Consider the following 14,241-nt stretch of genomic DNA (forward strand, 5'->3'; position numbering starts at 1 on the left):
AATTGTGCATATGTGCGTGTGTGTGTGTATCCATTTGGTATGTGTCTATTTGTGTGTGTATTGATCTCAGGCTGGGCTGGGAACCCTGCTCTGTGCCAGCTTGGCTGATTAATGGGGTCGTCATGGCAATCGGACGGAATGAGGGTACGAAGCGCAGGCGGCCTGCCTCGCTAGACACCTACACACCGCTTGGCACACACACTGTCTCGCGCGCACACAGAAATTCACTCTCCATGCTTTACACCTTTCTGACAAACATGCTTGTCACTCATTCTACCCTGTCAGGTTGTTTTTATTGCACGGTGCTTCATGTTTTGGTTTTGGTCGGGTTTTTTTGTTCTCCTTCTTTTCTCTCAAGTTTCTCCTTCTCTGTGTTCATGTGCTGTTGCTACTGCTTCATTTTTTGACAATATCACTTGAGATTCTGGCCACCGGTAATCATTTTGCCCTCAATAGCTCTGGACAAATGCTTTATCGAGTAGATAAAACTCTATTTTCGCTCGTGTTCAAGCTTTCCACCTCAACCTCCCCACAGCTTACTTCTTTTTCTTCTTCTGATCACATCTGTCACTATTTTAATCTCTTTTGCTTTTTTCTGTCTGTTCCTGTGCGTTTTCTTCTTTAAAACTTCCAGTCTCTTCTGTGGCTGATTTTCTTGTTTCTCTTTAGTGTCTCAACATCGTCGTTCACCTTACTCTTATGTCTTCATTTCCCCAGCTCGTCTCTCCACTCTGCCTTCGTCTCTTTCCAGTTTTACTACCTCTTTTATGCCTTTCACCCTTTAACCCTTCTGTATTGCACTCTTTCTTTAGCTACTTCCCATACTCCCTTTGCCCCTCCTTTTCCTGTTTTTCCTGTATTTCTCTCGTGTTTCCCTGCCTACCAACTCCCTCTTTCTCCTACTTTACTCTGCTGTCCTTTCCTCCCTCCCTTGGCTATTCCAGATGTTACACTGTGGCCCTTGGGATCGCTGGTGAAGAGAGACCACAGGCATATGTGTATTCAAATGTGTGTGTGCGCATTACTTTGTGTGCATACATATGTTTGAATATGGTTGTGTGTGCTTGTGCGCACGCACAACATATCTGTTTGTGTGTGTATAATGCAACAGTGTATGTGAGTGTGTGCGCGTGTGTGCTGTATTAATACATCCCATTGATCAGAGCAGGACCCCTGACAGTCATCATCCCTGAGAACCATCTGGCCGACGCCTGACGCTCCCTCACCCAAACAGAAGCTGACACCCTATTAATCTGCTACCGCCATGCATACATACGTGTGCGTGCGTGTTTCTGTGTGTGTGAATGAATGAATCTGTGACAGTATGTGGAAGAGACTGTGTAAAAGGTTATGTGTTGCGTACACGTGAACATTTTTTCCATGTCTGTGTTTCTGCGTACATGCTTGTGCGTGTCTGTGCTCCACAACTCCACACCGTGCACACACATACGGAGGTATACACGCACCACTCTGCCATCCGCCAACAACAGCCGGCGCTGAAGGGAGCTGAAGGGTGCTTGGAAATTAAGGTTATTACACAAATTGAGCCATATGGTCTAAATATTTCAGAGCTGAAATTTACTAGGCAATAAAAATGGCCCCTACCTCGGTAATGGTGTAAATTACAGCTTAACCACCAGCGCTAATGATGTCCTTCTGTACGCCCCGTAACCAACCGTACATGAAGGACACATTGTTTAAAAAATACCCCAGGAAAAGCGAGGGAGAGAGAGGAAAAGGGAAGAAGGGATGGGGATAGATGGGGAAGGATGAAGTGAAGGGGGGTAAGGAGGAAGTAAAGGAACTGAAGGAAGACAAGACTGAGGGAAAGAGAAATAAAGAGAGGAGTGTAAGAAAGTAAGAAAGTGATTAATATAGAGAGTGGAGAAACAGAGAGAGAGAGAGAGAGCTAGCAGCATGTTTACAATCTGTTAGTTTACCATTAAGAACCCGTCAGAGAGTGTGGGACAGCGAGGGCCAGCCGGCGAACTGTGTCTTAAAGCCGATATGAGGTTTCACAGGGTCTGTGTGTGTGTGTGTGTGTGTGTGTGTGTGTGTGTGTGTGTGTGTGTGTGTGTGTGTGTGTGTGTGTGTGTGTGTGTGTGTGTGTGTGTGTGTGTGTGGGTGGGTGTGTTTGTGTGTGTGTGTTAGGTATGCCATCAGCATGTGTGTATTTAGGCAAGTGTAGTCAAAAGATGTAGAAGGATGGACGTTATCAGAACATGCGGTGTGTTTGTCTCCAAACATGTTGAATATTACATTACAGGTCAAAAAAGAAACAACCCTAAACTCCTGATGTGAGTATGTTCTATGAATTCAATCATTTAGAAATATTTAAGCATTTCAGTGCGTTGGCACTGAGTTTGAGATGAACATATCAGTTTGCAAAGTTCTTAGGTCAGTGGTTCCCAGCATAATCTAAAAGGTCTCCCCTTGATCAACATGACCACCCGTTTGTCCAGTACTTGGAGAGTACTCTAGTTATTTCATTGATTATGTTTAATGAACATTTTCAACTGTATATTTGTTATTTTTAGCTTATAATTTCAACTGTCAATCCGTACATTTAACAATTTCCTGTACTTATTGGCTACTTTCAACTAAAAAATGACTTACTTTTTAAAAATGTTAGCTACCTGTTTATCTAGTATGTTTAGCTAACAGTTTCTTTTTGTTTATCTCATTAAACTAACAATGCCTGCTTTTGGCAAGATATTTTAGCAGTTTTTTCACTTTTGGACTTTTATTTATATATTTGAATCATATTCATTAATTTTCTCTGCCTATTACAAATAGGCTTTCTTTTAGTTAACTGTTAACGTTTCTGCTCCAATATGTTCAGGTCAACTCAGCTCCTCAGGTGAAATGAAAATGTTTTTGGGCTAAAGCTCCACAGGATCCCTGGACTATCTTGCCCCCATAAGGATTTCTGCGTTGTGCTTTTGCCAGCTAATATCTAAAGCAAACATGTGAATGCAATAGGTTTAGCGTCACCAAATGGAGGCTTACTTCCTGATTGTCATGTAGAAGATATAATCAGAAGCACAGGATTCACCTCTGCTTACATTTTATAAATATAGAGGAAGTTTAGAGATTACTAAATCAGCTTAACATAAAGACCAAGCAGAATATTCAAGCTGATTTGGCTCCTAGTAACAAAATTAGCCTACCAACAGTTGTAACACTCACAAATTAAACCTTTCTACTTCCTTTGTATATTTATTTATAAATGCAAGTTAAAAAAAAAAACATTCTCTCTCACAAAGTGGCTTTGAGACGGTAGTGACTTTTAGGTCTCCAGTGTGACCTTAAATTTGCAACAAGAGAAGCAAATAAACTCTTTAAGATTCGTTCTCAGTCCATGTACCAGAGAAACAAAAACAAAAAAAACACAGTTACGTGAAAGGCTAGCAGTACCTTACGTGCCTGACCTCTTATGATATGTGGCTGTTCTTTAATGTGTATGTGTTACACGTTTTCTAAAGTAACTGTCCAGTTAAGTTTTTCAGCCACAGTCATGAAAAGGAAAGATTCTCCATCTTACTGCAGTTTTATCCTTGAAAGGGTATACTTTTATTCAATTAATGTAGAAGACATACAGATGTTCATACGTGATGGTAAATCTAAAAACAAATAAGTTACATATAAACGGGCAAAAAGCTTTACTTGTTGCATTTAACCCTCTTTTAACTTGCTGCTCAGCAATCCTTTTTGCATCACTTTAACCATAAACCAGCAAAAGAATGTGGCTGAATAGGGATAACAAGGCTTTGCCCTTGCGCTCAGTGACACCCTTTAACAAATGAGGAAGAGAAAAGAGAGGAGGGAAGAGAGAAATGCAGAGCTGAGTGTGCAGAGAGTGAGGAGAGAGGCATGAGGAGGTTAAGAGAGGAGGAGGAGACAGGTGAAGTGAGGAACAAAGGATTAGAGGAGAGAATAAGGAGACTCATATGCAGAGTTTGTTAGGCCCTCGGCCTATCAGACCTCTTAGTTAGAGGTCTCCATCTCTGATTGGAGGGCTCTCAGCATTCTGGATAAACAGCCAAATAATCAGGCTGCAACACTCCCTCCTCTCCTTTCTGCAATCTTTGTTTCTACTCGTGGGTTGTTTTTTTGTTTTTTTTGCAGCTCCTCCCTCTATCATTCCATACTGCCCATTCCTTCATCACTGCATGTCCATCTGGAGTTTCCCTGCTTCTGTGTAAAATTACAGTTTTTATCTTATGCTCATCCACAATGCTTGCCCCTTCATTCCCTCTTCTTCTAGCTTCCTCAAGTGATTTTTTTTTCAAGTGAGTTTACGTTCTTACTTCCCTATCTCTTCCTGCTCCGTCGCTCCTACACACACACCCTCTTTCGCTGGGTAATGATAGGTTGGTGTTATTGTGTGTCTGTCTGTGAAGAGGCCACACCACCCAGTGTAGTACTCTCCACTTTGAGTCGGTGTTTAGTACTGCAACCACAATATGATGGTCATCACTTTAAAGGAATGCTGAGAGGGTGCGAATGCATGAGAAAAAGAGAAAAGGACTTGCTATATTTGTGATTATTGAGTCCATTCAAATCTGGAGCATGTGGGAGTGTGACAAGTAACTGAATATTTGTGTTTGCTTTGGAAGTGGGGACCATTTAGTTTTGAGGAGTCCTTCCTACCTCTCTGATGCTGTCTCACACCATGGGCATATATATATTTGACACTTAGCATAATGTCTATCGATTGGTAGGGAAAAGATGGCGGGGTTGCCAAAAAGCCTGTAGGATTTTTGTGATTCTGGTCAGTCTGCTGTCTCCATCAAGTGGATTTTTAAAGCGCTCCCATTCACCTCGCAACAAACAATCATTTCATTACTTTTGATGTCTTTTGTAAAGTTGCGATAAAGAAATATTATTTCCTGAAACATCCTCTAATTTAATTATTATTATGTTTGCCAACAAGCAACAATCCCCTCATTTAAAATTGTGTGTATAAAAAAAATATTTTTTACTTTTTTCCCATTTTTTTTTAACTAGCTTTAAAACATAAAACAAGAGACATTTTTCTATTGCCTTGTTTTATGGAATAAAGCTTATCTGAAAATATATCATTAACATGTTCTCTTATTTTAATTTCACAAGAAATCTGTGGATTTTTAGCATGCTGACCATTACTCATTATAATTTGTCCACTGGTCTTTGGCTGCATAACACACACAAATATAAACACGCGCACACACAAGAATATATATACACACTAAATATGCTGTTCCCGGGGTCCAGAGATGCCAGAGCCAATCATGAATGTCTGTGTGAAGTGGGCATGCCTGTTCCAGACCCCTGCAGTCCCTCTCTACATCTGTGCTGGCCACAGACATAACACATGCCTAATGGCCACTCCGTGTGTCTGTGTGGTGTGTTTGTGTATGTGTGTGTTTGTGTACGTGTCGCACAAAGGTCTCTATGTGTCAGGGTTTGTCTAACGCACCCTGACTAGCAGGGACACCCATGCAGGGCATTTTGCAAACAGACACAGGGCAATTGTTCCAGCAGCATTGAATTAGGCATGCACGCATAAATATGCACACACACACACACACACACACACACACACACACACACAAACTTGGCTTGAGAGCTTGGCATGGGGTGCAAGAGATCAGTGTGTGGTGTACTGGCTCACCTCAGAAACCTCTGAAAACAATTACTGCTCTCACAGGGCTGGTCAGGGCACAGCTTGTACTAATAGGCTGGACAATTGAATTGAATTGAATGGAACTGAACTGGATGAGATGAAGTGATTTGAGCTGAATTAAGATCATTTAAGTCAAATCTGATGTTAACATGTTTTATCACATACATGAAAGAAGTAAGACACACAATAAAAAAGCTGAAACAGCGTGGTGCTTTATTATCTCTGCAGGAATTAATATGACCGAGCAGAGAAGCCAGAGAAGGCCTGTAGAGACAAACGTCCTAAAGGCAGACCAGTTGGACCCCATTCATCTGTCACTAGGCATTGTTCTTTGATGTATTTTCTTGGGCGCTCATCTTACGTTTACCTATTCTTTTATCATGCGTGGGTTCGATACAAGGAGTGAAATGAAGTGTTTGTGTATGTGCATGCATGTGTGTAGCCATATGCTAATGCTGGTCTGTCTCTGTCTCTCTGCGGGGCCTAGAACTGTGGCCTTTGTGAGATAATCAGCATAATTCTTTTGACAAATACACATGGTTATTCTTAATTAGTATCACACACTGTCCCCCTGGCTGCGGAATGCCTCTCTACCTGAATATCACGCATATCCACAGATGTGCAGTCTCACACACACACACACACACACACGTGCGTGAACAGTTCTCGGGACACATTGGTACATACAAAACAAGACGCTCCACATGTGGCCTTACTTGAGTAAATAAAAACAGATACCAGTACATGTGCACACACATGCAGGCTGGCACTTTAATTTAGGCACTCAGTCCACAGGGCCTCTTCTTTAGCTCACACACACACACAGGAGAAGTCAGAAGAAAGATACAGAAGATTGAATAGATTGCTTCTTTGCAGTCAATGTTAAGTTGTGTTGAACCATCTAAGATCCAAGAGCTCTTTAATGTATAAATTAACAAGACCTCTTCCTTTCTTTTCTCTTCTTTCCTGATCATTGTCTCCATTTCTGTACTTCTGTCTTGTTTACGCTGCCTCCCTGTCTCTCTTTCTTTCTCTTGACCTCCCTTTCCCCCTCTCTGTTCTTTTGCATTTTGTATGATTAATTGGTGACTTTGATCATCCGCACACATATGCACCAGCCCATGCAGAGTGAATTTAGCTTGACAAGAACCTTTTCCTTTCATATCTTAGATTGCAGCTTCCCCCGTGGTCCTTGATAGGTTGGCTGTGGGTTTGGGTGGTTTTTGTTGGCAGTTTTACTTCTACAGTATGTAGAAGTATGAGTGTAATACTTCAGTGTTTCACAAAGTGGAATACTTTATATTTTGTGAAGCACTTGATACATGCAGATTACTTACCATTTGGAAGCTGGCCCCAACATTGAAATGAGGTTATAAATACCTATTGCTGAATTGGAAGAAGCAGGTTGGGAACTACAGTCCCAGCTGTATGGTTTTCAGTATTTTCATATATGTGCTCCCACTGATTTATCTAGTGGATTAAATTAAATTTACCTGGTAACTTTCAGTTCATGTCATGATTTATTTTGTAGTTTTTCATGTATGCCATTACCTACGCATTGTCAGATACCTTAAAAGTATTTGCTCGGTGTGGCTGTGTTTGTCTTTGTGTGGCTTTGCACGCTGTGTGTGTATGTGAAAGTGCATGTATGAGAGAGGAATAGTTATTGAGGGAGCTGTTAATGTAATGTAATAGTTGTGTGTTTCAGTGCTACACTGTTTGATTACAGCCTGTCTGCGTGCCTGTGTGTGTGAATTTCACAGTGCTTGATTTTTGAGTGTGTGCGTGTGATGTAGCGAGCAGGCCGTTAATGTGGTGTGTTTCAGTGATAAAGTGTTTGAATGTATTGCCATCTAGAGGCATGTAGCAGAGTCTCCACGCTCCTATAAAATCTGCCAGCGCCAGATGCTGCTATTGACAATGTGCATATGTTAACCGCTTTATAGGCCACATGCCTCACATATTTCACTGGCTTTTAAGGTAGAGAGATCTCTCATTCCTGCTCACTTAATCTGTCTCTCCCTTTTGCCACATCTATCTTTTTTTTCTCACCCGCTTTAGCTTTCTCCCCTCTTTTTCCACTTCACTCAATCTCTCCATGTCTTACTCTTTCTCTCACCCCCCTTCCTCTGTCTCACCTTCTTTTATTTGCTTCATCAGTTATTAACTTACTCACCTCTTACTTTTTCTCTTTTAACTCTCTGCCCTACATTACTCTACTGACACATACTTTTTTTTTAAATTCCACTGTCTTTTTTTCCTTTGTCTCCATTTCTCTCTCCCACCACCCGTTTCTCTTTCTATCTCTTCCCATCCTTTCCCCACCCTTTCTCGCTCTGTCCCTCCCTCCCTCTGTCTACTGAGAAGTGCTGTGATTTGCAGGAGGATTTAGCTTGTGTCTAGGTGTCTAGGGGCTTATTAATCCTATTTTGCTGTGGATGAAAAATATGTTGGCTTCCAGACATGAAAACAGTGAATACATGCATTCTGGTTCATCCTTGGTGCCAAGCTACGGTGATTTGTCTGGGTTTTCATTTGACTCAGTTTGAATCTGAGTCTTTTTGATCCCTTTGACGCTGCATTGAAGTGGGTTACCAGTTAATCTCTTTACATATGCTCGGTTATGTGAAAGCATACAGTCCTGAACAGACAATTTTAACTGCAGACTCAACTCTTGAAAGAAGTGTAATCTCCTGTGTTGTATATCCACACAAATATGTTCACACACACACTGAAAAACATCACTCTCATACCTGCTTCAAAGCGCACAGTCATAAACAAACACAAAATCAAATAGGCAATGCTACATCCTGGAGCCTGGTGCTCCCAGACTACCATGTCATCGCACGCTAGGGCCTTTTGAAACAACAGTGTGTCTCTTATCAATTAGTAAATGGTGTTCCCTCTGTATCACACACACGCATACACACTGCCCCTGTGTCTGCCAGGGTGTTGGGCTAGGTCCCACTGCCTAAAGCTACTGGCAGACATCCTGTGCCTGTGTCTGTTTGTGTATGTGATATGAAAGGGTGCATGTGTGACATAAACACACAATCTGGAAGCTTTGAATTCACCCATAAGGGACAGCTGTCTGCCTGCCAGTCTCTCTCTCAGTCTCTGCCACTTTTCTGGTGTCTGCTTACCACTGCAGAGGATGTATGTTGAAATGTTGATATGGCAAATCCCAAGTTATGTCATCTTAGCTTGCCATTGTTTCAATGCTCCTTTTCATTCCATGTTTTAATGAGTAATGCTCTGGTTTTTATTCATGCAGGATTTGTTTGTGTAACTAATTTTGTCTCTCCCGTCTCTTGCTTTGGCTCTCTACCCGCTTTCATGTTAGCCTTTATGTATCTGCCATTTTTTTCCTTCTTAACGCCTGACCAATTATTCTGTTGTCTTCACCCAACCATGTCTTGACCCCACTATTCTTCTTCCCTGTTATCTCTTTCTCCAACCTTTTCTCTCATGATGTTACCTTTTTATCTCCTATCTTTTTATATCACACACTGCTCTTTTTGTCTCTCTCAGGATTCACAGCTAGAGGCAATAGTCTATGGTCTTGAACCATACAGTCAGTACAGTCTACGAATAGAAGCTTTGAATCGGGCAGGTAGGTTGAATTTGTTGAGAAACTAATTTAAAAGATGATTTAGACCAGCTACTGAACACCCCCAATGAATCTGTCCTGTAACTTTTCAGGCAGCGTGTCCAGTCCGTGGGTGGACATTAGGACCCTGGAGGCTTCTCCAGCCGGCGTGCCTAACTTCACAGTGAAGCAGAGAGAGCAGGGCAGGGCGTTACTGCTCAGCTGGGATCCACCACAGTCTCCAAATGGAGTCATCACGGTACATCGATACACATAAGAAAATCACTGAGCATATACCAAATAGTGCAGTCCACCTAAGATAAGATGCAATAGTAACAAGGTAGTTACGGCAATATAGCATACATAGACCCACATGTGAAAGTCCACAAGACCCCCAGAAACATGAAGCACAATATCTCAGTGTAGTTTATATGTGCACAACTTCACATATTTTTTTGGTGTATGCTACATGTGCAACCTGCAACTAAAGTCAGTGCTGTTCGCATGTCCTACTTAAACCCATATGTTTCATATTTGTCTTGAAATTTCTCTTCTTTCTCTTGTCTCCTTTTGCAGATGTATAACTTGTACAGTGAGGGGAACCTAGAGTTCAGTGGTTTGTCACGTAGTTTCCTTTTTCGGCGTTTGGAGCCATGGACCGTTTATACGCTGACTCTTGAAGCTTGTACCTCAGCAGGCTGCACACGCACCCCTCCTCAGCGCATTGCCACAGCAGCAGCACCACCTGCTTCCCAGTCTCCCCCTAGGCCTCTCTTTGTTGGCTCAGACCAGGTGTCACTTACCTGGGGCCCTCCTTCTCAACCCAACGGGCCAATTAAAGAATATTTCTTACTTGGGAGGCGTTTGGAAGAAGAAGGGAGTTGGAGAAGTAAAGAAGAGGATATTGAAAGGGGGAAAGTAGGTGAAACTCTTAAAATGTCTAAATTTAGAGTCAATCTGACCAGTTGTAGGAGGGCTTGGTAGAATATACTAGAGCTCCCAGTTTATAAAATATTGTTTTATGTCCTGTTTTTTTATTGATATATATATTTAAAAAATATCACAGTTTACGAGGTTAACAATTAAAATTGCATTAATATTGTGCTGCCAACAGATCCTCTTCAGAGAAGCGTCCCCACGACAGGCTGAAACCTACTCCTATACAGTATATGGTTTGCGTCCATGGACACAGTATGAGTTCAGTGTCTGTACTTATAACCCAGCTGGGCACACTTGCAGCCCTTGGGTAACAGTAATGACCAGACAAGCCCCCCCTCGTGGCTTAGCCCCCCCAACAGTGAGTCATCTCCAGGGCCGGCCCAGTGAGGTAGTGGTGTCCTGGACTCCTCCTTTGGAGCCTAATGGAGTACTTCAGTCTTACAGGATTAAGAGAAACAACATCAGTTTCTCTTTCAGTTTTGACCCCACTGTTCTCAGCTACACAGATGACGACCTCCTGCCTTTTTCAGCATACAGGTATTGCTTTTTTTGTTTGTTTTTTGTAGCCATACTATTTTGTAGTTTCTGGTTAACAACTTTATAAATGTGAAGACCAAACTTCATTTTATTTTGCTTTTGTACACAGCTACTCAGTCATAGCCTGCACGTCTGAGGGATGTATCACCAGTCCTCATACAAACATCACAACTCTAGAGGCTCCTCCTGCCATAGTGGAAGCTCCCAGAGTGGACAAAATCACATTCAATAGTATGCATGTTTCCTGGAGTAAACCACTGACACAGAATGGAGAGGTGACTCAATATGTGCTGAAACTTAACAACGAACAGGTTTATCGTGGAAGAGACCTAAATACAGTGTTATCAGGCCTGCAGCCACATACATCATATACACTGGTTCTGCTGGCTTGTACTAGTGGTGGATGTACTGCCAGTCTCACAATGTCCACTTCAACAGAGGAAGCTCCTCCCACTGGCCTGTCTGCCCCGACACTTAAGGTTGTGTGTTTATCTTTGACTTGTATTTAAAACCTTTATTGCCAGCGTTTATTTTCTGCTAGCGTTGGTTATTTTCTATTTTATAAATTGAATTATTTACCAAATATTAAACACAACTGGGGAATCTGCTTGATGTGCTTTTATGTTTCATTTGAAGGTTACTGGCCCAGAGTCAGTGGAGATTAGCTGGAGACCACCAGAGCACCCTAATGGCATCATCACAGGGTACGAACTCCGCCGAGATGGAGAAGTTATCTATGTTGGCACGGAGACGCATTACCACGACTTCATACTTTTGCCAAGCGTGGAATACAATTATGTTGTCAGGGCCAACAACAGCAGAGGCGCTGTGAGCAGCACAGTAGCCACTGCAAAGACGCATCCATCAGCTCCGTCTGGTGTGGGTCTCCCAACATTAACACCTGTAGGACCAAACCAGGCAAGTCGTCGTTTATTTAGTCATTGTGAGTGAAGCTGAATCAAGATCTTGTTAATGAAAGTTTTTTATGCTGTTCTTTATCTTACTAGGTGAGAGTAGAGTGGCAACCTCCAGCCCGTCCTAATGGAGACCTAGTGAGTTACACTGTTTATCAAAGAGATCCAGTCCAGCTCAGCATCATCAGCAGTGATTTCACTCCACAAGATAGTGCCTTCTCAGAAAGACACGCTATTCTTCATGGGCTGGCTCCTTACCACAGGTCAGTCAGTCTCCACGACTCTCCAACCTTTAGGCAGTAAAACACATTTATTTATTATTATAACTGTGTGTTTTTAGATCAAGTTTGACAGGTAGCTATATATGCTCAGTGTAGCTTTTGCTGGTGTTATAGTTCTTTGTTCCCCAAACTGGTTGCAGAAATGTTTCGCAACTCAGTTTGACATTTCAATGGACAATGCTAACAGTAAAACTTCAAAAATTTCCAAAACTGAGGGAATCATGTACAAGCGATTAGTCGCTACAAGGAACAGTTTCACTTGGTTTTACTTTAAAAAAATAATAATAATTTAAAATTCTAAGAATCTATTATGTTTATTTAAGTCTCTATATTATTATTTACGTTCACATGGACAATTAAGCGTACAAACCACAAAACAAAAAACGTTACAGTGTAATGTGAAATGGACAGAATCAGTGATGGTGGCTTTTCAAAGCAGGAAATCAAAAAAAAAAAGAAAAGAAAGAAAGTCAACTTTTAACATTTTGACAACAGTGTGGACCTACCATTGTACTATGTATTTCTGATTAAGGGTGCATCTGCAGTTGGCTGGCTATTTCTGTGTACACATAATGTGTGTGAACCCACAGGACTCAAAACATGTGAGCTCATCAGCCTTTTCTATATGATGTCTCCATGTTAATGTTCTGTTTGTCCCCTGTTTCTGTTTTCTATTTGTGGGCAGGTATGAGGTGAGGGTGGAAGCTTGCACAGAACTAGGTTGTTCCTCCAGTGACTGGTCATCTATACTCACGCTGGAGGCTCCCCCTACTGGACAGACAGCACCACTGTTAGACCTCCAACCTGACAAAGATACTAAACTACAGACCAGCTTTCTACTCACCTGGTCCCCTCCAGCTCAGCCAAATGGTAGAATCCTGTATTATGAGGTGCACCGCAGACTGGATAGTCCCACGGCCACCCACAACAGTGATGCAGTAACAGCTGTTTACAGGAATTCCTCTACTACGTGGAAAGATAATGGACTCCACCCATACACTGTATACCAGTACCAGGTATGTTATTTGTTTTGGGTAGAAAAGAAGGTTTGAAAGTGTTGACAGTAGACATTAGTAGCCACTAGAATCACAAACATAAAGTATCTTTTAACATTTTCAAATGATTTTTTTTAAATATAGAGGTTGAAGGCTTGATTCTGCAGAGCATGAGTGCCCTGCTTTTTGTCTTCTGCACAAGTCAGAACACACACACGCACACATAAAGCAAAAAGACCACTCTCATGCATCAACTGGTATGACATCCATATACTCGAACAATCGCAGACACACAAACACACGAGTAATCAGACAGGTGTTAAATGGAGTGGTCCATATTCATGCTGTTGTGCTCGTGCATTGGTACACTAATTGACAGGTTAGCCCTTTGGAAGCAACAATAACATTAGCATTCCTGCCTGTCAGACATATGAGCTGAGGCCAGAGAACCGGTGTAATTGATTGAGTTTGCCTGATTGTAGCACCGTCTTTATTTACGAGGGTCCTAATTTATGACATGAGGAGGGAGGGAGGGAGGAGCTTTGGGAGATGACGAGCGGGCAACAGAGCCATTAATCACTGGGCCCTCTGAGCACCCCACTTCCTGATTACCAGCCAGCCAATCGAATTAACTGTTAGCCTCCTTGGTAACAGAGCTTGTACTGGAAAGACCTTTTAATGGTGACCGCTACACGTCCCCTGAGGATTTTCCTCTGGGGAATTGGGATGCATGAACAATGCGGTGTTGAGTATTGGTGAAGTCATGTGTTTTTTGTTTGGGATTTTTTCTGTCCACGTGAACATAAGTGAGTGTCTCAGAGTGCATAGAAACTGTAAACATTTATAGATATTTCATCTCACCATGCGTTTCTCTGTTTTTCTAAGCACTAAGTGATGTTTTCTTAGTCAGTGTATTGATCTGTCTTTCTGTACACACTGTACCACTTACCTGCTTGGTTGTTTTACTCTCTGTCTGCCTGACTTTATTTAGCTGTTATGTTGTGTCTGTTACCGGGACCTCATCCTTTCTCTCTGTGTTTCAGGCGTACACAAGGACAAGTCAGTTCAGTTTAGCACACCACAGCACAGAGAGAGAAATCATATTAGGCTAATTACACTGGGTCATAAGCTTCTATTGACAGCTTTATGCTTGGTTTTAATTACTGCCCGCTTTCACACAACTTAGCCCCTTCACCTCAACTAGATGCACCCGCCAAGTAGTACCGTCAGCCTATCAGAGCACAAAGTTTGATTCCGCAGTCCAGCCTTCCAATAAAAAGGCTGGAATACTATCTGGAAGTTTCCTGAAGTCGTTTGT

The 14,241-nt window shown here is 42.0% G+C and overlaps 1 protein-coding gene across 1 annotated transcript in view; it reads left to right on the top strand.

The window, feature by feature from the left end:
• Window positions 1-14,241, top strand: part of ush2a (Usher syndrome 2A (autosomal recessive, mild)) — a 220,544-nt gene that overhangs the window by 195,284 nt on the left and 11,019 nt on the right. Inside the window, exons 75-82 of the mRNA XM_085452171.1 lie at window positions 9,200-9,281; window positions 9,371-9,516; window positions 9,834-10,175; window positions 10,372-10,733; window positions 10,843-11,212; window positions 11,370-11,651; window positions 11,741-11,910; window positions 12,614-12,944. Coding sequence (XP_085308297.1) covers window positions 9,200-9,281; window positions 9,371-9,516; window positions 9,834-10,175; window positions 10,372-10,733; window positions 10,843-11,212; window positions 11,370-11,651; window positions 11,741-11,910; window positions 12,614-12,944 — 2,085 coding nt within the window. The remainder of the gene's footprint in view (window positions 1-9,199; window positions 9,282-9,370; window positions 9,517-9,833; window positions 10,176-10,371; window positions 10,734-10,842; window positions 11,213-11,369; window positions 11,652-11,740; window positions 11,911-12,613; window positions 12,945-14,241) is intronic.

Source organism: Copadichromis virginalis, linkage group LG1 (genome assembly GCF_057382275.1).
Source record: "Copadichromis virginalis isolate Kocher_CV1m ecotype Utaka linkage group LG1, C_Virginalis_male_GT1.1, whole genome shotgun sequence".
NCBI classification, from domain to species: domain Eukaryota; kingdom Metazoa; phylum Chordata; class Actinopteri; order Cichliformes; family Cichlidae; genus Copadichromis; species Copadichromis virginalis.